Raw genomic sequence first — 22,890 nt, 5'->3', positions numbered from 1 at the left:
AGTCATGAGGTGGGAGGAGTGGGTTGGAAGTGGGGAAGAATAGATGGGCAGATACTCAAAAGTATTGTTTTAGACATTTAAATTTGAGATGTCTTATCTAGATGAAGATGACAAGCAGGCAGCTGAATATACATGGTTGTTGCTTAATATAAAAAAGTTATTGATTTTTGTGTACTGATCTTATATCCAGTCACTTTGGTGAATTAACTCTCATAGTTTGTCTGTAGATTCTTTTAGATTTTCTCGTCACTAAACGTGCTGCCAAAATGGTCACTATCTGGACTATCTCTGTAGACAAATCATCTGCAAGTAACAAAAATTCTATTTCTTCCTTTTAAATCCTTAGACCTTGTTTTCCTTTTTTATGCCTTATGTGGGCTAAGACCGCCCATAAAGTGCTCCAGAGAAGTGGTGTCCAGCAACTGTTACTGTGATATTTACAGAACGCTCACAACATGAGATAGAGGGAGCAACACATAAAAGATGACTCCCTCATGAATAATGCATATTTTCAAAACAACAGCAGATCTATATCTAAGAAACAGTTTAATATTTGAGTGGGTACAATACAAGCCGTCATAGGTATAATCTTATTTTAATAGGACCAAAAATTCAATAACATAGCCGTCATGTATCCACAGCTAATTGAGATGGTTGCTACTACGTTTATTTAGAAAGGGTGTGACATCATTTAGTGCTTTATTAACAGAAAGCAAATGTTTCCAAATCTATAATGTTGAAAAATAAACTGGAGAAGAAGAATGTGAAAAATGGAAGCCAATTCAAAGAAAAGAATCTGAGACATTGTAACACTACAATACAGGGTTTTATGCTTTCTGCAGTAACTGTATAATTGTTTTGCAAGTCTCCATACAATCTTCTTATTTTCACTAAAATATTAACTACTTATTTGGGGATAAGGAGATGAATAAAGACTATTTTCTGACTTCAAGCAAGAGAACAACTAGAGAGAGAAAAGAAATCTTGTGGGACATGGTCTATGTTGCTTGGTGAACTATCAAGTGAAAGTTAAGCCGGTGGCTCCCAAAGGAAGCAGAGAGGGCTTCTCCGGGCTTTGGGAATTTGTTTAAACTAGGAAATTTAAAATGGTTTCCTAGGGGCAATTACTATCTAAACAAAAGGCACTCTTTGGCCAGTATTTCTTGAAAAATGATTTGTGGTCTACCTACATCTTAATCATCTAGAATTGTTGTAGAAATGCAGATTCTAGGGCCCCACCTCCAGAATCTGATTCCTTACATCTAGTACAGAGCCCAGAAACTGGCGATTTTATGTTCACTCTCACATTTGGGAACTAGTCTTTTGCATCTTGATCCACAATAAGCACTGCAAGCAGAAATAAGATGCAAAAAAAGTAGCCTCCAGAGTCACCAACAGTTTAAAATGGTTCCAAGTAAGATTTTTATTAGAGACAGCTAAAAAAAAAAGTGATTTAAAAGATATAGATTACTCTTATATAATACGTATATTTTTTCTATACACACACACACACACACATACATTTTAGCTTAAATTTGCATTCCCCTAAAGACTAATTATGTTGAACATCTTTTCATTTATTTATTATCCAATTAGATATCTTCTTTTGTAAAGTATCTATTCAAAATTTTTTAACTGGGATATTTGTCTTATTAAGGTCTAAGAGGTCTTTATATATCCTAGATAAATCCTTCGCCAAATATATGTATTGTGAATATTTTTTACTTGTCCCTCCTTTTCATATTATTAATGGTGTCATTTGGGGGTGACATTGTCAAGACGGTGACATAGGTCGTTGCCCACTTTAGTCTGCCTCACAAGAACACCGACTGGCAACTATCCACAGACAAGACACTCTTGTGAAAATCCCAGAACACGAGAGCGAAGTTTAAGAACTGCTCTGGACCAGAGACCAAAAAGGACCACATTAGAAAGGTAAGAGGAAGGGCTACCCTCTGATCCCATAGCCTCTCTACCAGGCTGGCACAGGGCTGCACTGACAGGGCCACCTGGAGCCTGCAGTTTCTCCAGTGGGAAAGTGAGAGCCCAAGGTGGACATTCAGCTCCCCCAACATTGCGGGTTGCTTCCCAGAAGGCTCACCTGAGTTTTGCCTCAAGGGGCTCATAGTGGGAATCTGTAGGGGCGAATCTGTGGGGCTTGACCACTGGAGATAAGACTGGGATGCAGGGGTGGGATGTACAGCAACCAACACATTAGCAGACCACACTCTTCCTTGTGACAACACCCAAGTGGAGATCCTAGCGAACAGCTCTGCCCTTCTGCAGAGCCAAGCCAGTGGTCCTGTCTGGCCAGGGAGCTCAGTGGACAATTCTGCGTGACTTGGGTCTCCACCCAACGAGCCATACCAACCACGGAGCCTATCCCGTGGCCCCGCCTGGGCTGAGAAGCAAATTCAAAGACCTGCTTATGGCGAATATAGCTTCTAGCCCCACCCAACCAGGACATGTTCACCTGGGAAGCTGCATAGACCAATCTACAGCCCTGCTTACAATGGCACTCCAGCCAAGAACCCAGTCAGTGGCTCAGCCCATCTGCAGAGCCAAGTTGGTTGTCCTGTCTGGCCAGGGAGCTTGGTGGGCAGCTTTGCCAGACTTGGGTCCCTACCTATAAGGCCATAATGGCTGTGGAGCATGTTTTATGGCCCCGCCTGGGCAGGGAGGCAAATTCACAGCCCCACCCAACCACTGAGTAGAACACCCAGTCCTGCCCAACTAGGAAGCCTGACCAGAGAATCTGGGTACTGTGAAGCCCATCCTACACCTGCACACGGACGGGGAACCAAATTAACAGTCCTATCCAACTGATTACAGCTAGCAGCAACTCTCCTCACCTCTGTGATCAGGAAGTGGCCTTGGCTAATAGAGACCCTGAAAGCAAGACCCACCTGCCCAAGGCCACTACCAGCTGACCTCTCAAGAACCCCAAGTTGAGCAGACTGGTGAAGAATTGTCTCTGCCGAAGTGAACCGGTAAAGTCTGGAAGAGGAGATCACTTACTCAAATGAGCAGATGCCAACTCAAGGAATCAAAGATCAAAATCAGGCAAATATGACACCAGCAAAGGAAACTAATAATGCTCCAATAACAGACCTTAAAGAAATGGAGATCTATAAACTGTCTGAGGAAGAATTCAGAATAATCCTGACAAAGAATTCAGAATAATCCTCTTAAAGAAGTTAATAACTGAAGGAAATTGGAAAAACAATGCACAAACAAAATGAGAAGCTCAACATCATCAAAAAACAAACAACTGAACAGAAATCCTAGAGCTGAAGAATACAATGACTGCGCTGAAGAACTCAACAGAGAGCTTCAACTAAAGACTGAACCAAGCAGAAGAATCAATCAACAAACTGAAAGACAGGTCACTTGAAATTATCCAGTCAGAGGAACAACAACAACAAAAAAGAACGAAAAAGAGTGAAGAAAGCATGCCAGATTTACGGGATACCTTCAAAAGAAACAATGTATGTATTATGGCAATCATTTTCATATACAATCTTGAAAGTATATTTAAAGCAACAATGAATGAAAAGTTTCCAAATGTGGGGAGAGAAATGGACATCCAGATTCATGAGGCGCAAAGAACCCAATAGGTTAAACCTGAAAAGGGCTACACCAAAACACATTATAATTGAGTCATCAAAAGTCAAAGGCAAAGAGAATTTTAAAAGAAGCAAGAGAAAAGTGACACACCACATACAAGGGAACCCACATAAGATTACAGGCAGATTTCTCAACAGAAACTTTGCAGGCCTAGAAAGAATAGGATAATACAATCAAAATATTGAAAGAAAAAAACTGTCAACCAACAATACTACACCTAGCAAAGCCTTCTTAAAGAAATGAGATAAAGACTTTCCCAAACAAACAAAAGCTGAGAGAGTGCATCACCACCAGACCTGCCTTACAAGAAATGTTAAGGAATGTTCCTCAAGTGGAAATAAAAGGATGCTAATTAACATAAAAAAACACATGAATGTATGTGTAAAACTCACTGGTAATGGTAAATATATAGTCAAAGTCAGATTCTCTAATATTGTGATGGTAGTATGTAATTCAGTTACAACTCTAGTTTAACAGCTAAAAACAAATGTATTAAAAATAACTAAAACTACAATAATTTGTTATTATATACATAATATATTTATATTTTACTATAAAATATTAATATTTATATATTTAACATCAATAAACTAAAATGTGAGGGCGAAGAAGTAAAAGTGTAAAATTTATGTATGCTATTGAAGTTAGCTTAAAGTAGGATGTTAAAAATATGATATTTTATGTAAGCCTCATGGTAACTACAAAAGAAAAATCTGTAGTAATTACACGAATAAAGGAGTCAAAGCCTCCTGCCGCACAGGATGATCAAATCATAAAAGAAGACAGCGAGAAGGAGCAAGAAACAAAGGATTTATGAAACAAAAAATTAAAAAGGAAACAGTAAGTCCTTCCTATTAATACTTACTTTAAACATAAAAGAATTAAATTCTCCAATCAAAAGATTTAGAATGGCTGAATGGATAAAAAAACAAGATCCAGTGATAGGCTGCATACAAGAGAACAACTTCAGCTTTAAAGACACACACAAATTGAGAATGAAAGGAGAGAAAAAGATATTCCAACCAAATGATAATCAAAAAAAATTAGAGGTACCTAGACTTATAATCAGACAAAATAGGCTTTAAGCCAAAAATGGGCAAAAGAGACAAAGAAGGTCATTATATAATGGTAAAGCAGTCAATCTAACAAGAAGATATAAAAACTATAAATATTTAAGACTAACACCAGAATATCTAAATATATAAAGCAAATACTAACAGAACTAGAAGGAGAAATAAGCAGCAATATACTAATAGTTGGGAATTTTAATACTCCACTATTGACAATGGATATATCATCCAGACAGAGAATTAATAAGGAAACAATGGAATTGAAAAACATTATAGACCAAATGGATCTAACAGACATATATAGAACATTCTATCCAACAATAGCAGAATACATATTCTTCTCAAGCATACACTGAACATTTTCTAGGACAGATCAAACTTAGGCCACAAAAAAAGTCTTAGCAAATTAAGAAGACTGAAATCATACTAAGTATCTTTTCTGATTAAAATGGTATGAACAACAGAAAGAAAACTGGAAAATTCACAAACACATGGAAATTAAACAACAAACTCTGAAATAACCAAAGGATCAAAGAAGAAATCAAAAGGGAAGTAAAAAAGTATCCTGACACAAAGGAAAATGGAAACAAAACATACCAATTAACAGTCCTATCCAACTGATTACAGCTAGCAGCAACTCTCCTCACCTCTGTGATCAGGAAGTGGCCTTGGCTAATAGAGACCCTGAAAGCAAGACCCACCTGCCCAAGGCCACTACCAGCTGACCTGTCAAGAACCCTTAAGGGATGCTGCAAAAGCAGTTCCAAGAGGAAAGTTTATAGCTATAAATGCATACAACAAGAAAAAAGAAAGATCACTAATAAATAAACTATCTTTATACCTCAAGGAACCAGAAACAAACCAAACCAAGCTCTAAGTTAGCAGAAGGAAGGAAAGAATAAAAATTAGAGCAAAAATAAATGAAAAAGAACAAAAAAGGAAAACAATAGAAAAGATTAACAACACTAAGAGTTGGTTCTTAGAAAAGATAAACAAAATTGACAAACCTTGAGCTAGACTAACTGAAAAAAAAGAGAGGACTCAAATAAATAAAATTACAAATGCAAAGGAGATTACAACTGATACAACAGAAATACAAAGGATCATAAGAGACTACTATGAACAACTATATGTCAACAAATTGGATGACCTGGAAGAAATGGATAAGTTCCTAGAAAAATACAATCTACCAAGACTGAATCATGAAGAAACAGAAAATCTGAACAGAGCAGTAACAAATAAGGAGATTGAATCAGTAATCAAAATATCCGAACAAAGTAAAGCCCAGAACAAGATGATATCACTGGTGATTAACCAAACATTTAAAGAAGAATTAATGCCAATCTTTCTCAAACTCTTCCAAAAAACTGAATGGGAGGGAACTCTTCCAAACTCATTTTATGAGGCCAGCATTGCCCTGATATCAAAGCTAGATAGGGATACTACAAGGCAAGAAAACTACAGCCCAACATCCACGGTAAACTTAGATGCAAAAATTCTCAGCAAAATACTAATAAACCAAATTCAACAGCACATTAAAAGGATTATACACTGTGATCAAGTGAATTTATCCCTGGGATGCAAGGATGATTTAACATATGCAAATCAACAAAAGTGGTACATCACATTAATAGAATAAAAGAATCATATGATCACCTCAATAGATGCAGAAAAAACATTTAACAAAATTCAACATCCATTCACGATAAAAACTCTCAACAAACTAGGTACAGAAAGAATGTACTTCGACATCATAAAGGCCCCAAATGAAAAGCCCATAGCTAACAGCACAGTGGCGAAAAGTTGAAATGTTTTAAGATAAGGAACAAGACAAGGGTGCCCACTCTTACCACTCCTATTCAACATAGTACTGGAAGTCCCAACCAGAGCAATCAGGCAAAAAAAAAAAAAAAAAGAAAGAAAGAAAAGGCATCAGAATCAGAAAGGAAGAAGTAAAATTGTAACTATTTGCAGATGATATGATCTTATCTATAGAAAATCCTAAAACCCCACCAAAAAACTGTTTGCTCTAATACACTAATTGGTAAAGTTACAGGATAGAAAAATCATTCAAAAATCAGTAGTGTTTCTTTACACCAACAAGGAATTTCCTGAAAAAGAAATAAAACAATCCCATTCACAATAGTACCAAAAAACAATAAAATACTTAGGAATGAATTTAACCAATGAGGTGAAGGATGTCTACACTGAAAACTGTAAGACACTGATGAAAGAAACTGAAGACACAAATAAATGGAAAGATATCCCATGTTCATGGATTGGAAGAATATTGTTAAAATGTCCATAATACCTAAAGTGATCTATACATCCAATGCAACCCCTATCACAATTCCAATAACATCTTTTACAGAAATAGAAAAAAAATCCTAAAGAGTTTGGAACCACAAAAGACCCTGAATAGCCAAAGCAATCCTCAGAAAGAAGAACAAAGCTAGATGAATCACACTTCCTGATTTCAAACTATATTACAAAGTTATAGTAATCAAATCAGTATGGTACTGGCATCAAAACAGACACATGCACCAATGAAACAGAATTGAGTCCAGAAATAAACTCATGCCTATATGGTCAACTATTTGACAAGGGAGCCAAGGACACTCAATGGAGAAAAGACAGTCTCTTCAATAAAGGGTGGTGGGAAAACTGGATATTCACACGCAAAACAATGACACTAGACCCCTATCTCACACTACTAACAAAAATGAACTCAAAATGGATTAATGACTTAAATGTAAGACCCAAACCCGTAAGGCTTCTACAAGAAAATACAGGAAAAAAGCTCATTGACATGGGTCCTGGCAACAAGTTTTTGGATATAACACCTAAAGTACAAGAAACAAAATCAAAACTAGACAAGTGATGCTACATCAACGTAAAATGCTTCTGTACACAAAAAGAAATAATCAACAAAATGAAAAGGCAATGTAGGGAATGGGAGGAAATATTTGCAAGTCACACATCTGATAAGGGATTAATATCAAAATATATAAGGAACTCAGACAACTCAACAGCAAAAAATCAAATAATCCAAATGTAAAAATGAGCAAAGGATCTGAATAGATATTAAATATTCAAATGGCCATTAGCTACATGAAAAGATCCTCAACATCACTAATCATCAGGGAAATGCAAACCAAAATCACAATGAGATATTATCTCACACCTGACAGAATGGCTATTATCAAAAAGACAAGAAACAATAAATGTTGGAGAGGACGTGGAGAAAAGGCAACCTTTGTACACTGTTGGTGGGAATGTAAATTGGTTCAGCCACTATGGAAAACAGTATGGAGGTTCCTTAAAACATTAAAAATAGAACTATCATATGATCCGGTAATTCCATTTCTGGGTATTTACTGAAGGAAATGAAAACACCAGCTCAAAGAGATATCTGCACTTCCATGTTCATTGTGGTATTAGTTACAATAGCCAAGACGTGGAAATTACCTAAGTGTCCACTGATAAATGAAAGAACAAAGAAAATGTGGTAAATGTACAATGTACTATTATTCAGTCAGAGGAATGAAGGAAATCATGCCATTTGCAACAACACTGATGGACTTTCAAGACATTATGCTAAGTGAAATAAATCAGATAAATACCGTATGATCTCAATTATGTGGAATCTAAAAAAACTGAACTCATAGAACCAGAGAATAGATTGGTGGTTGCCAGAGATGAGGGGTGGGGTGTAAGCAAATCAGTGAAGATGGTCAACATTATAAATTTCCAGTTATAAAATAAGCAAGTTCTGTGGATGTAATGTACAGCATGGTGACTAAAGTTAACAATACCATAATGTATATTTGAAAGTTACTAAGAGAGCAGATCTTACAAGCTCATTACAGGAAAAGAAATTTGTAACTATGTGAGGTGATGAATGTTAACAAAACTTACTGTGGTAATCATTTCACAATATATACATATATCAAATTATTACTGTACACTTTAAATTTACACAATGTTACATTGTTACAAGTCAATTGTATCTTAATAAAACCAGGGGGAAAAGGGTCTCTGAAGCGCAGAAATTTTTAACTTTGAAGTTTGATTTATCATTTTTTCTTTTATGGTATCCTGATAATAATTTTCCCCGGCTGCAAAGATTTCTATGTTTATTCTAAAAGTTTTATACTTTCAGCTTTTACATATAGGCCTATTGTCCTGTTAAAGTTAATCCTGGGTTTTGGTGTGAGGTAATTTAATTTAAAGTTCATTTTTTGTTTCCATGTACATATGGCACAAAATGTCATAAAGCTTTTAAACTAAGTCTTCAAAAGAGGTAGTTTAAATCCTCCCATTTGGTCCTTCTTTTCAAAACTTGTCTGGGTTATCCTAATGCTCCCATGTAAGTTTGAAAACCAGTTTGTCAATATCTAGAAAATCGTCTGCTGGGATTTTAATTGGAATGCATTTAATCTAAAACCCATCTGGGAAGAATTAACATATTAGCAGTTCTTCAATCTATGAACACAGAATATCTCTTATTATAGAACTCAGTGAATGGGTTTCAAAAACTTTTTGTTAAATTTATCCTGAAGTATGTAACGTTTTTGAGGCTATTGTAAACGGCATTTTTCTAAAATATTTTACTTTTGCCCTTGTCATAAAGAAATAGAATTTCTGATATTGACTACATATGTCCTTCAATCTTGTTAAACTCACTTATTCTCATGGCTTTTTGGGTATATTCCTTAGGATTTCCTATGTATATAATCATGCTGTTTGTAGACGAACACCTTTTATTTCTATTTTTTGCCTTAATGTAATGAATAGCACATCCAGTACAATATTGAATAGAAGCGATGAAAGTAGACATCCTTGCCTTGTGTTCTCAATAGAAAGAATGCATTCAATCTTTCACCATCAAGTATCGTGTTAGCTTTTGTTTTTCCACAGATGCTCTTTATCAGGTTGAGGAAATTCTTTTTGATTCCTGGTTTGCTGAGTGTTTTTAATCACGAATATTAAATAAAGATGATGAATTTTGCTACATGCTTTAATTTCCAATTTAAAAAATTTCCAAACTTTTCTTGTTAGTGATTTCTAATTTAATTCTTCTGTGTCAGAGAACATAATAATCTGCTATTGTTGGGTGTAATATTTAATAAATATCTACCAGGTCAAGTTGATTGATAGTGTCTTCGAGTCTTCTGTACTCTTACTGATTTCCTATCTACTTTATCAGTTATTTTCAGATGACTGTTGAAATCTCCAACTATAATTGTGGATTTGTCTATTTTTCCCTTTATTTCCGTTTATTTTTTCTTCATGTATTTTACATCTCTGATATTAGGTTAACACAGATTTAGGACTGTTGTATCCTCATGGTGAATCGTCCTTTTATAATCACAAAATGTCTCTCTTTATCCCTAATAATATTCCTTGTCCTAAAGTCGAATTTGCTGGATAGTAATATAACCACCCAGCATTTTTAAGACTAGTGGTACTCCCTCCCACCAATCTTTTTACTTTTAAGCTACTTGTATTTTTATACTTAAAGTACATTTCTTCAATATCAAGACTACTGACCAATAGGGAGATAATATTTGCAATATAGGACTAATATCTCTAATAAAGAAAGAACTGTTAAAAATGAAAGAAATAAAGATTAAAAGTCTTATAGAAAAATGGGTGGAACAAACATGAACAGATGATATCCAAAGATAAATATAAGCACGGCTCTTAGATATACAGAAAGATATACAACCCCACTTATAATTACAGAAAGACAACTAAAACGAAATGATTCTAGAATTTGATAGAATTTGACTTATTGGATTGACAAAAATTAAAAAGTATTATAACATATTCTGTTGTAAAGGCTATAGGAAAATAGGCACTCTTATTTACTGATGGTGGTTATGCAAATTGGCACAACTCTTGAAGTAGAATTTGTCAATACCTAGCAAAACTACATATGCATTTACCTTTTGACTCACCAATAGTGCTTCTTGGAATTTATCCTAAACATATACTTTCAACAATACAAATTACATATACATTTATCTTTTGACTCAGAAATCCTAATTGTAGGAATTTATTCTGAAGATAACTTTCAAAAATATGAAACTATATATACGCAAGGTTAGTCTTTTAAGCACTACTTGCAACTGCAAAATACTGGAAACAAGTTGCTCATATAGAAGACAATGGGTGAAAAAATGATGGCGCAACCACATAATATAGTATGTTGCAACTGCATACAATTAATGATAAAGGTCTCTGAACTGATATAGAGGTTTTCAGGGTATAATTTTAAGTGGATAAAACAAAATGCAAAAGAGAATCTATATGCACTTCCTTTTGCATAAGAAAGAAGAGATATAAGAAAATATTCATGCATGACATTTTTGTATCGTCCTTTTTGAATTCTATTGTTTCACATATTTAAATAAGTGAATTTTTAAAATGGAGGTAAAAATCCCAAATGGAACATAGACAGAAACCAATGGATCAAACTTTATTTTGAATGAACATAATCACAATGGGGTGGGGGGGAGATGGAGGGCAAAGGATGGAGAGAAAGATGAAGAACATTATAACATGTATAAGTTTGGAATGTAATATTTTGACCATACACATTCAGACTAAAGAAAATAATGAATTTTAAACAAACATTGTAGTCTAATTAGTCGGTTTGTTTTTCATGGTGACATGAGTTAACAATTTTGACACAAATTTATCTGCATTCTAAGAGCAATCAATATACATATTGCAGACAACTGGACCCAGATTTCTCATTGTTGGAGAATAAACAGAAACAGAAAAGGGAAGGACAGAAGGACCACTGTGATGATGTATTAAAACTGGAGGTATCAGTAACAACTCATGGTTTTTAATATACATAGATACAGAAATAGATATAATATAGATAGTAGTAACTGTTGCAGGCAAGAATCAACAATAAATGCTAAAACTAGAGAGGGTTTGATGCCAAACAGTATATTTACATGGTCTCAAGGTACTTCTCTGCAAGATATTTATGAATTACAAAAGACGAATGGAACAAACAGACCTCATGTGCTTCCTGATAATCAAATGAACTAGCAGGACACAGACTTAAGTGATGCTCCTGCCCAAACTGACAGTCTGAACTGAGTCATGAGGGACATCTGAAAACCCAAACTAGCCTATTCTACAAAATAAATGCATTCTACTCTTCAAAAATGTCAACGTCCTAAAAGATAAGAAAGATAAATCAATTGTTCCACATTAAAGTAGAGGCTAGAGACAAGAAAATTAAATATGAGAGACAGTGGCTTGAGGCTTAGAACAAAAATTTCTTTTCTTTTTAAAATAAAAGTCATTAATGGGACAATTGACAACATCCAAATAAGGTCTATACACTAAATAATAGTATGCTAGTGTTAATTTCTTGATTTTGATAAGTACACTGTGGTCTTGTAAAATAATATCCATATTTATTAAAAAAAATACACAGGTTTTTAGAAGTAAAAGAGCAACATGTCTACAGTTGGTTCTCAAAAAATTCAGAAAAATAGTTATATATGTATATACAGAAAAACATATAGGGAAAGGGAGGGAGGAGGAAGGAAAGAAGAGGCAGAGATGGAGATTATGAATGACAAAGCAAATGCACAATGCTAACAAATGGGGAATACAGGTCAAGGGCACAGGGGAATTCTTTGTACTATCTTTGCATCTTTTCTCTAAAATTATTTCAAAGCCAAAGGTTAAAAAATTAAATATGAATTCAAAAATAAAGTCTATTTCTTATTGACAGCATATGCTTGGATCTTTCTTTTTTAATACAGTCTGAGAACTGGTGTTAAAACCGTTGACATTTATTATAATTTTTCATATAACTGGGTTTAAGTCTAGCATCTTGCTATTTGTTTCCTTTTTACCCCCATCTGTTTTTTATTTCTTTTGCCTTCTTTAGCTGCCTTCTTTTCAGTGAACTGAGTAAATCTTTTAGTATTCCATTTTACCTCCTTGACTGCTTTATTAACTATACTTCTTTGGGTTTTTTTTTTTTTAATGATTTTAATGTTTCCTCCAGGGTTTGTTTCATCTTATCACAGTCTCACTACAAATACTACTATACCACTTTACATGTACTGTAAGAACTTCACAACTCAATTTTTCCATTCACTCCCCCCTTTGTTCTATTGTCATCATACATGTAACATATACAAGTTATAAATTTCACAAAACATTGTAATTATTTGTTCTTAAAAGTCAATTATCTGGGGCTGGCGCTGTGGCCGAGTGGTTAAGTTCACACACTCCACTGCAGTGGCCCAGGGTTTCCCTGGTTCGGATCCTGGGCGTGGACAAGGTGCCACATGTCAGGCTACGTTGAGGTGGCATCCCACATGCCACAACTAGAAGGACCTGCAACTAAGATATACAACTATGTACTGGGGGGATTTGGGGAGACAGAGCAGAAAAAAAAAGAAGAAGATTGGCAACAGTTGTTAGGTCAGGTGCCAATCTTAAAAGAAAAAGAAAAAAAACGGATTTTCTATATTAAAAAAAGCTCAATTATCTTCAAGTTTTTTTAATGAGAAAAAATGTCTTTTATATTTATCCATGTATTTTCACCCTTTTGGTGGTCTTCATTCATTTGTTTAGATCTGTGTTTTTGTCTGGATTACTTACTGCCTTCAGAATTTAAAGGAACTTCCTTAAGATTTCTTATAGTGACAGTCTGCTGGCCTCACATCATAGCTTTTGTCTGGAAATCTCTTTATTTGTGAAGGACATTTATGCTGGATATAATATTCTAGTACCAAAAGACAATTTTTCTTTTGGTACTCTAAAGATGCCATTTTGTTGATTTTTGGTTTGCATTATCTTTGATGAAGAGCCAGCAGTCATTCTCATCTTTTGTGACTCTCTACAGAATTCTGTTTCCTGGCTGCTTTTCTATTTATCAGGTTTTCGGCAACTTGAATATATCATGTGGCTTGGTGTGGTTTTCTTTGTGTTCCTCTTGCACTGGGTTTGCTGCAGGTCTTTGACAGGCCCCTTGCCGCCCTCGCCAATTCCTGGGAACTCACTCACACATGAGTCAGATTGCCTGCTACTGTACCACAGGTCACCAAGGGTTTGTTTACTCTTTTTCTAGTCATTTTTCCTTCCCGTGCTTCAGTTTGGGTTACTTCTGTCACTATGTCTTCAAGTTCACTGAGCTTTTCTAATAACAATACATTGTTATTAATCTTACCCAGTGAAATTTTCATTTCAGAAACTATTTTTCAGCTCCAGAGGTTCCGTTTTGTTTTTTTTAAATATTGTCTACTTTTCCTTCATGTTTTCCTTTAAATTGCTGAACATATATAATATACATACTAAATTCCCTGTCTGTCACTTCCATTATCTCTGTCATTTCTAGAACTGTTTCTATTCTTCCTCTTGATTATGGGTTATTTTCTTGCGTGTTCAATAATCTATGATAAAGGGCTGACTACTGTCTATTACATTACTATTTTGACAACTTATTTACATTCTGTATGAATTTTACAATTAGCTAGATTATAGGCAATTTCTACCAAAAAAGCCTGCTGGGATTGCGATTGGGACCACACCGAAATAGATCAATTTGGGGAGAAGTGACACCTTAATGGTATTGGTTCTTTTTATCTCTCCACTTATGTAGGTTTTCTTTAATTACTCTCAGTAATGTTTGGAGACTTCAGTGTACAAGTCTTGCACATCTTTGATCAGACTCATCCCTAGGTTCACTGACTGTCAAATCTACCCAGGTCTTTGCCCTAGGAAGCTGGGACATACAGGGCCTGTCACTCAGCCACCAAGCACACTAAAGAAGCTCTCCTACAACACAGCTGTGTAGGAGAGAGGGACTGTTCTTTTCACCAGCTGCCCACTCTGATCAGCCCTAGATGGTGGGAACTGAGTGTGGGGGGACAAGCATCCCCTGACTGCCACGAGCCACTCAAGATAAGCCTGTGGACAACGAGATCTGCCAACGCTCTCTGGCTGCCAAATCTACCTGGAATAGCTCTTTCACTCCAGTGAGCTGGGGGAGATGGGAACGTCCACTTGGCTGCTGAGCCCACCGAAACCTTCTTCTGCAAGGCAGAGCTGTGGAGCCCTGGGTGCCGTCTCCAGCCTGAGTGCTGTGGCCTCCCACTTTCTTGCCAAGTTTACAGAGATTTTGTTGAATAAATATTTCTCAATTCATTCTACGTTCTTTGATCAATCTCCAGATACTCTGACTGATTGTCTTTGCTAATTGTGATCAGCTTAGCAAATCCACTTACGGGGAGAAGTCCCCGAGATCCTCACACCACCATTCCAGAAATCTCAATTCTGTCCCACTTAAATTCAAGGTGAAACTAATTTCTTGCTGTTAAAAAATAAGTGAGGTAAAACTAGCTTACTCACTGGAGCTTATCAACACCTGCTGTTGTGGTTTAATGCCCAGTAAACCATGTCTTTACTTAAATGCACTTTTGATAAGTTGCCTTGTCTGTCATCAACTTACTATAGTGTTCAAGATTAATGCAAAGTAGTACTACTCTTCTGCATATGTCACTTCATGTGCAGCTAAAAGCTCCAGGGCTGGAAGATAAATCCAAGTACAAACCAAATGAAATCCTTAAAAACAACTTCAGGCCATTCCCCTTTAGCTTTTTCACAAAATTTAAAACAGATATTAGTCAAACTGCAACTGTTAGCAGATTTTATCTGCCATTAAGATACTACCAAGTTTGGGATCTAACTCAATCTTCTAGACGCTTAGGTTAATTGTAGGCAATCAAAACGGTTGTATTTAGTATAAGCAAATTATACAGTCAGTTAAAGAACCTCAGCCACCTTAATTTGAAAAGTATGCCCCAACCCAATATTTTTTTGGCTTATTTTCCAGAGATACCAGGAAACTTAAAAGATTAGAAGATTCTGGTTCTTCTTGGGGACACTGAGTGTATACACACACACACACACACACACACAGACTTCTCTCTAGCTGATATTTTATTTATTTGGTCACTTATTGCCTGTTTTCTCCATTAGAACACATGCTCCACCAGGGCAGGAGTCTTGACTATCTTCCTCATCCAGCACTGTAGTAGTTTTAAAATACGTTCACAAATTTTCTGATATTCTTCTCTTCAAGAGATGGCACTTAATTGCCCACTCCTTAGCTTGGCTTCTTATGAACAGAATATGGCAGAAGTGATGGTATGTGACTCTTAGGACTTAATTACTAAAGACACTGTAGTCTCCTCCTTGTTCTTTCTCTTGGATCACCTGCTCTGGGGTCGCCAGTTGCCATGACGTGGGAACCCTCAAGCAGTCCTATGGAGGGTTCCACATGATGAAGAACTAAGGCCTCCTGCCAAGAGCTGGCAAAAACTGAGGCCTTTTACCAACAGTTACATGAGTGAGCCACCGTGAAGACGACCCACCACGCATAGGCCTTCAGAGGACTGCAGCTTCTGCTGATATCTTGACAGCAATCTCATGAGAGATCCCAAGCCACAACTACTTAGCTAAGTTGCTCCTAAGTTCCTCACTCACAAAAACAGAAACATGATAAAAATTTGCTGTTTTAAGCTGCTAGGTTTGGGGGTAATTTATTACACAGCAAGAGATAAATACAATTACTGAATCACCAATTCTTAGAACAATGCCTGGTGTATATAAAGATCCCAGCAAATATTTGTTGAATGACTGAACAAATAAATTAGCAAACACCCACTGCTTATATTCATATAATATTTTAAAGTTTGCACACTACTCTTACTCAAATAAATCTTCCCATTTGATCCTCACAACAACCTTATATAATGCATAACCTTATATCCTATCAGGCAGAGAAAGGATCTTCCCCAGTTTGCAACTGAAAGTCATGCTCAGAGCAGTGAAGCAGTTTTGCTCAAGGCTACACAGCTGGTGAACACGGAACTCAGGGCTCTTGATTCCTCATCTCCCATCATAGGGCTATACAATACTAGGAAAAGGCATCCACAATAGGTGGCCTCACGTCACGCAATAATTAAATCGTTACTGGTACTCATTATAATATTTTGGTGTTCAAATGAAATAAACACTGATGGAACGCTATATGCACATCTTCCACTATTATACCATGCAGCCAGAAGCTTTTTAAACAAAATATTATCATGTAATTGATAGGTACATTAAAACAAATTAAAAGGGTGAGTCATAAAGTAGGAGAGAAATACAAACGAGAGTATCCTGAAAAATTCTGTTTTTAATGGTTTTACTTCCCACAATCCTGAGGTCACAAAAGCAGCAGCTCTTCCCTTTGCAGAATGTCCCGGAAGCCCTTAGAGCCAAGCCTGCCCCCAAAGCTGAAGCAGATGATAATGGTGCAGGGGATGGGGGGGTAAGGGGGAGGTGACAGGCAAGTAGGAAAGAAGGTGGGAGGTGACCAAATAGTAGCCAAAGGCCAGCATCTACCATTGTACTGCCATCCAATCCACTAGCTAGAGAATCATTTTGCGAACTAAGCTTTTCATGATACCCAGAGCAGGTTAAGTTTTGTTTTTTTTTTTAAATTTTTATTTTTTTCAGATGTACATCATATTTCAAATTCTGGATACATTACATTATATTCACCACCCGAATACTAATTATAGTGCAACCCCTCACATGTGACCCTAATCACCCCTTTTGCCCTCCCCGCTCCCCCCATCCCCAATGGTAACCACCAGTCCAATCTCCAATGCTATGTGTTTTTGGTTTTTTTTTTTTTTTGTCGTTTTTATCTTCTACTTATGAGTGAGATCATATGGTATTTGACTTTCTCCCTCTGACTTATTTCACTCAGCATCGAGTTTCACATAGAGAAAGAGTTCTGACTCGGGAGATCATATAGGCAATATGAAAAAGGAGGGGTCTGAATTTATTGGCTTACTAGAAAAACAAGATGGCAGCATGTGGACTATACAGTTGGGGAGTATAAAAAGTTAGAAACGAATGCAGAAATGACTACAGAAGGTCAAAAGACAAAGCGTCCATCTCAGTGATTACTAATGCTCAGTGGACACCGGGGCCGCCGCAAGGAGAGACTGGTGGAGGCAGCACACTCCAGAGTTGGAGACCAGGCTCTGGAGTCAGAAGCCAACCTTCCCCTCAGCTGTGACTTGGGCCTTGCGGCCTGTTGTGATGATGAGAGTGAGACGCCATGTGAAGCACAACACCTGTGTCAGGTACCTTGATCCACTACAACTAAGCCCCGAGGCTTACATCACCTGATTATAATATCCCTTTCAAATGTGCTGCTTTCTTTCACAAAGTGGACTGTTTTTGTCACTTCATCAACACATATGATTTATGACCTCATCAGAAATGGTATCTCCACGATCCTTCAAGATCCCTGAGGGCAGAGGCTGTATCCAGAGCCCCAGCACAGGGCAGATACTTTGAGAAACGGAAAGCAGACCGCGCGGATCTCTTGCCTCTCTTCAACACGCCTCCCTGCCATGTATTCCCAATCCTGACAGCTTTCCCCCCACATGCCTCAACTGCCTTCCCTACTCCTCTTTCACAGCCTTTCCCACTCCAATTCCTACTAACTCTATTTGTCCTCTAGGAATACTGGCTAAAAGAGAAAACATAGGGAAGACTGAAGGATTACATATTTGATAGGCAAATAGTCAAAGAGAATGCAACACGGGGTCAGCCATCAGAAGATAATGATTTCTAACTGAAACTCTGCCACTCTAACCTTGAGCACACCCCTTGGTCCTAAGGGTCTCAGCTTGTCAAACATGCGGGCTCAATAAGATAATCTATTAGGGTCTCTTGTATATTACAACCATCTCTGATCATATGAAAACTTTCATCTTAGCCAAATTTTCAAAACCAAACCAAAACTCTGATACTTTTATAGAAGTTTGTTTTCGAACTGAGAAAAAAAAAGGATTACAATTTCTGTTGTTATCCAGCTACACATTTTATTTATATCTGTTGTTACACAACTGCACATTTTATATTTTCATTTCACATTCTATTAAAGTTCCTCTGATTTAAATGAGAAGTCTGGCAGTGTCTGATCTGACTGTGCAGCACTGAGCCACATATAGAAGGACTGGCTAAATCCTTCCAGTGTGGAAGCTCTGTTCTGATTGTCATGTGCTAGGTTAAGTATGGAGAACATATTTGCTTTTCCATGTCAGACACGTTTTAAAACGACTTATGAAGGGTGACTTACAAATACAGCTCTTTAGGTTAGTTTTTAGTTGCTTGATATGAAGCTCAAAAATCTAAATTTAGACTTTTATGCTGTTATGGATTGAACTGTAACCCCTCAAAATTCGCACGCTGAAGCCACGACCTCCAATGAGAGGGCATTTTGAGAGAGGGCCTTTGGGAGGCGATTAGGTTTAGATAAGGTCACAGAGAGAGGCTCTCATGATGGAACTAGCTCGTTTCTACCCTCTCTCTTTGCCATGTGAGGACAAAAGGGAGAAGGCGGCTGTCTGCAAGCCAAGAAGAGAGCCCTCACTGGGGAACCAGATGTGCCGGCACCTTGATCTTGGATTTCCCAGCCTCCAGAACTGTGAGAAATACATGTCTGTTGTTTAAGCCACCCAGTCTACACGGTGTTTTATTATAGCAGCCCAAGCCGACTAAAACATATGTTTAGTGCCTAATCCGGATCATACCCATATGAAAGAACCACAGGGTATTTTTACTGCATTCCAATTTGAACCAAGTGTTTATCTAATGCATGGTCTTGGTCAGAAAAAAAAAAAAAGTGAAGTGTGATTATTTTAAAACTTGTCTGCAAATCCTCTGATATTCCTACCATCTATAGGTGGGGGTCTTTGCCCCCACCTCCCACCACCCTGAGGCCAACTTAAGTCACTGAATGACAAACAGCATATGACAGAAATAACACTATATGATTTCAGAGAGTAGGTCATAAAAAGTGATACAGCTTTCACTGGTTCTCTCTGGAATGTTCAAGCTTGGAATCCAGCCATTATGCCGTGAGGAAGCCCATAAGCCTTTGGGAAAAGACCACAGAGAGGGGCCCACATGTAGGTATTCTAGGTGACAGCCCCACTGAGGTCCCAGGTATCAAGCTAGCACCAACGTGCCTCCAGCTCCCAGCCACTGAGTCACTGCACTGGCATCTCTCCAGCTGAGGCCCAATCATCATGGAGCAGAGACAAGCTGTCTCTGCCGTGCCCTGCCTAAATTCCTGACTTACAGAGTCCGACAGTATAATAAAATGATTGTTTTATACCAGTCAGTTTTGGGGTAGTCTGTTAGACAGATGTAGATGATAAGATAAGTGGAACATGAGATCAGAATATAATTATGTATTGATGTAAATTCTTCCCTTTTTTTGGTAAATTCTTCATTATACCAGGAAAATAACTTAAAGCCCAAATCTTGATCATGGATAATACCATCATTTTCATAAAAGTAGCCAAATATAATTCCATAGCTAATTTCCTAACTGCTAAGATAAAGGATCAAGAAAGAAGCACAAGATAATAGGTGTGCTTTTCTCCCCACTAATTTGGCTCCAGATGGGTCAGAGTTCTAGGGTTCTCAGATGGTCCAGCCAAGGTGGCATCAGGCTAGAGTCACAGTAGTCTGGAAACAATCCACCCCAAGGCCAAAAATATCTGGGGAGGGGTGGAGGGATGGCAGGGTGGCATTATATTTTATAATCAGAGTAGCAGAGAAGTCTACACCTTACTGCAGGCCGCGAGTGTGTCCTTCGGGCAGGGTTCACAGGTAGAACAGGTCCCAATAGGGCATATGACATTAGGGAGAAGGACGAGCAATGGAGAAGCAGGGCCATGTTACTGCAGATATGAAGAGTGAAAAGAGTAAAAACGGTGAATGTTGAGGAGTTTCATTATTATATTTATGAAGTCGGTTTTTTTTTTTTCGCTGAGGAAGATTGCCCTGAGCTAACATCCACTGCCAAGCCTCTTTTTTTGCTTGAGGAAGATTAGCCCTGAGCTAACATCTGTGCCAATCTTCCTCTATTTTTTTGTATGTGGGACACCTCTTCAGTGTGGCTGGTGAGCAAGCATATCTGCACTGGGGATCCAAATCCATAAACCTAGGCCACCGAAGCAGAGCACCACTTGGCCACCAGGCTGGGCCCTGAAGTAAAGCTTTAATTGCCCTACTTAATTTGAGTATTTGCTACCTCTCTCTCAAAATAAAATTCTTTGTTGTTGCAGTCTGCCTTTCACTACTCTGAGGACATTCTTGGGTGTACTGTAAGCATCAAGGATATCTAATTCACAGATAGCTCTCATTCCCCTTTAGATACCATGTGCAGGCCCTCACTGGATATTGAAAGGGAATCAGGCAGCATCTTTCTTTTATATTGTCTCTCTAATACATGTGATAAGCTACCAAAACCCCAAAGAATCTGGAGGTGAGGAATGCATCTTCAAATACACATGCATGTATATATTTTCATAATATCTGCAAGTTTAACAACTTCCCTGTTATCACAGAGAATCTGTGTTTAAAAGGGGTCTCCTTTAGTCACAAGACTGAGTTTTACTGCCCTGAGTTCCTCCTCTAGGGGCCTGCACACAGACCCCTGGTGACAGCTGAGGGCAGCAATGGTCAGTCCATTAAAGGCAGGGATAGTCACAAAAGAAGCCACTAGGGAGTTAGCTGGTCCTCTTAGAAAGCAGTTGGCATTTCAGCTATGAGTAAAGTCCCTCTGTATATGACAGGCGGACATATGCTACACAATGCATCACCTGCAAACTCAGATTTAAACCTCATTTTCCATACACAATACTTGAAGTACATAATATAATGTGATTTATAACTTGCTTTCCCTCTTCAGCAAAAAAGTATGGGGAAAGAGAAGAGCATTGCAGGAATCCCCCAGAAGGAACTGAAAGTATGTTAGCATCTTACTAAATGTATAAACTTTTATAAATTATAACATATATATACTTTCCTTCCTTACCTTTTCTGTTGATATGAACTGAGTCCAAGTGTTGTCTCAGTCTGTGAAAGGAAGGAAAAACTGGTGAAAATACTGAGATCAAATCTTTATACTACAGACATACAGAACATCAAATATTTTACTGTAGTTTCAACTTTGATCTTATACTTACTTGGATTTTCAGGTTAAACCTGATCCTCAAATCATACGAAATGATCTGTCACACTATGTAATTCAAATGAGAAAATAATTTGAATCAAATTTTAAACATCTATGGAAATAATACAAAGTAATGTGATTGATTTTTAAAAGTTTGCTAAACTAACACATCCTACGAGAAGAGCCCCCTTCACAATCACTTTGTGAGGCTACGTGCGCCTCTTACTGTTCACTGCATACCTACTGTGTGCCATGTGCTGGTATGTAATGGTTCCTGCCATCATGGAGCACAAGGCGGGGGGAGGGGGAGGCCAGTAACTTTCAAACTAAATAAATGTGTTTATACATTACGTAAAGGATTACCAAAATACCTTTCTGTGCTGTGAACAAGAATAAACAGACGACATGCTTAAATATGTCATGAGAGAAGGCCTGTCTGAAGAGAGAACATTTACACTGAAACCTAAAGGATAAAAAAGAGCGGTGTGTGGAAGCGGGATTAGGTGGTGGTGGAGACTAGCACATGCAAAGGTCCTAGTACAGGAAAGAGCTTGGACGTTCAAGAAACAGCAGGTCTACTTGGCTGGAGCTTAGATGGGAGGGGGAGAAAAGTAGACAATGAGGTTGAAGGGCCAGGCAGGGTCCAGATTATGTCGCATCCCTGTAAGAAGTTTGGATTGTGTTGGACTCCAGATGCTACACAAGGACTCTGAAGGAATAAGAGGGACAGAGACAGACATGGTCTACATTGTAAAGGTATTATTCTGGCTGTAGTGTAAAGGATGAATTAGAGGAGGAAAAGAGAGAATGCAACAAGTTAGGGGGCAACTGATGAAGGAAACGAAGTTGTTAAAAATGATGTGTTAGCAAATGCTAAAACTCTAAGGAATACCATCGGTGAACTTATTTCAAAAGGTTAGCTTCTTCATGGGGCTGGCCCCGTGGCCGAGCGGTTAAGTTCGTGCGCTCCGCTGCAGGCGGCCCAGTGTTTCGCTGGTTCGAATCCTGGGCGCGGACATGACACTGCTCATCAAACCACGCTGAGGCAGCGTCCCACATGCCACAACTAGAAGGACCCACAATGAAGAATATGCAACTATGTACCGG

The 22,890-nt window shown here is 37.7% G+C and overlaps 1 protein-coding gene across 2 annotated transcripts in view; it reads right to left on the bottom strand.

The window, feature by feature from the left end:
- Positions 1 to 22,890, bottom strand: part of TMEM131 (transmembrane protein 131) — a 221,108-nt gene that overhangs the window by 118,931 nt on the left and 79,287 nt on the right. For both annotated transcript variants that reach the window (XM_046660693.1, XM_046660691.1), the window contains exon 3: positions 21,646 to 21,686. In XM_046660693.1, the coding sequence (XP_046516649.1) occupies positions 21,646 to 21,686 (41 nt within the window). The remainder of the gene's footprint in view (positions 1 to 21,645; positions 21,687 to 22,890) is intronic.

The sequence above is a fragment of the Equus quagga genome, chromosome 5, assembly GCF_021613505.1.
Source record: "Equus quagga isolate Etosha38 chromosome 5, UCLA_HA_Equagga_1.0, whole genome shotgun sequence".
NCBI lineage: Eukaryota > Metazoa > Chordata > Mammalia > Perissodactyla > Equidae > Equus > Equus quagga.
Note: the sequence above shows the minus strand (reverse complement) of the source record. Positions and strands in the feature narration are given on the sequence as shown.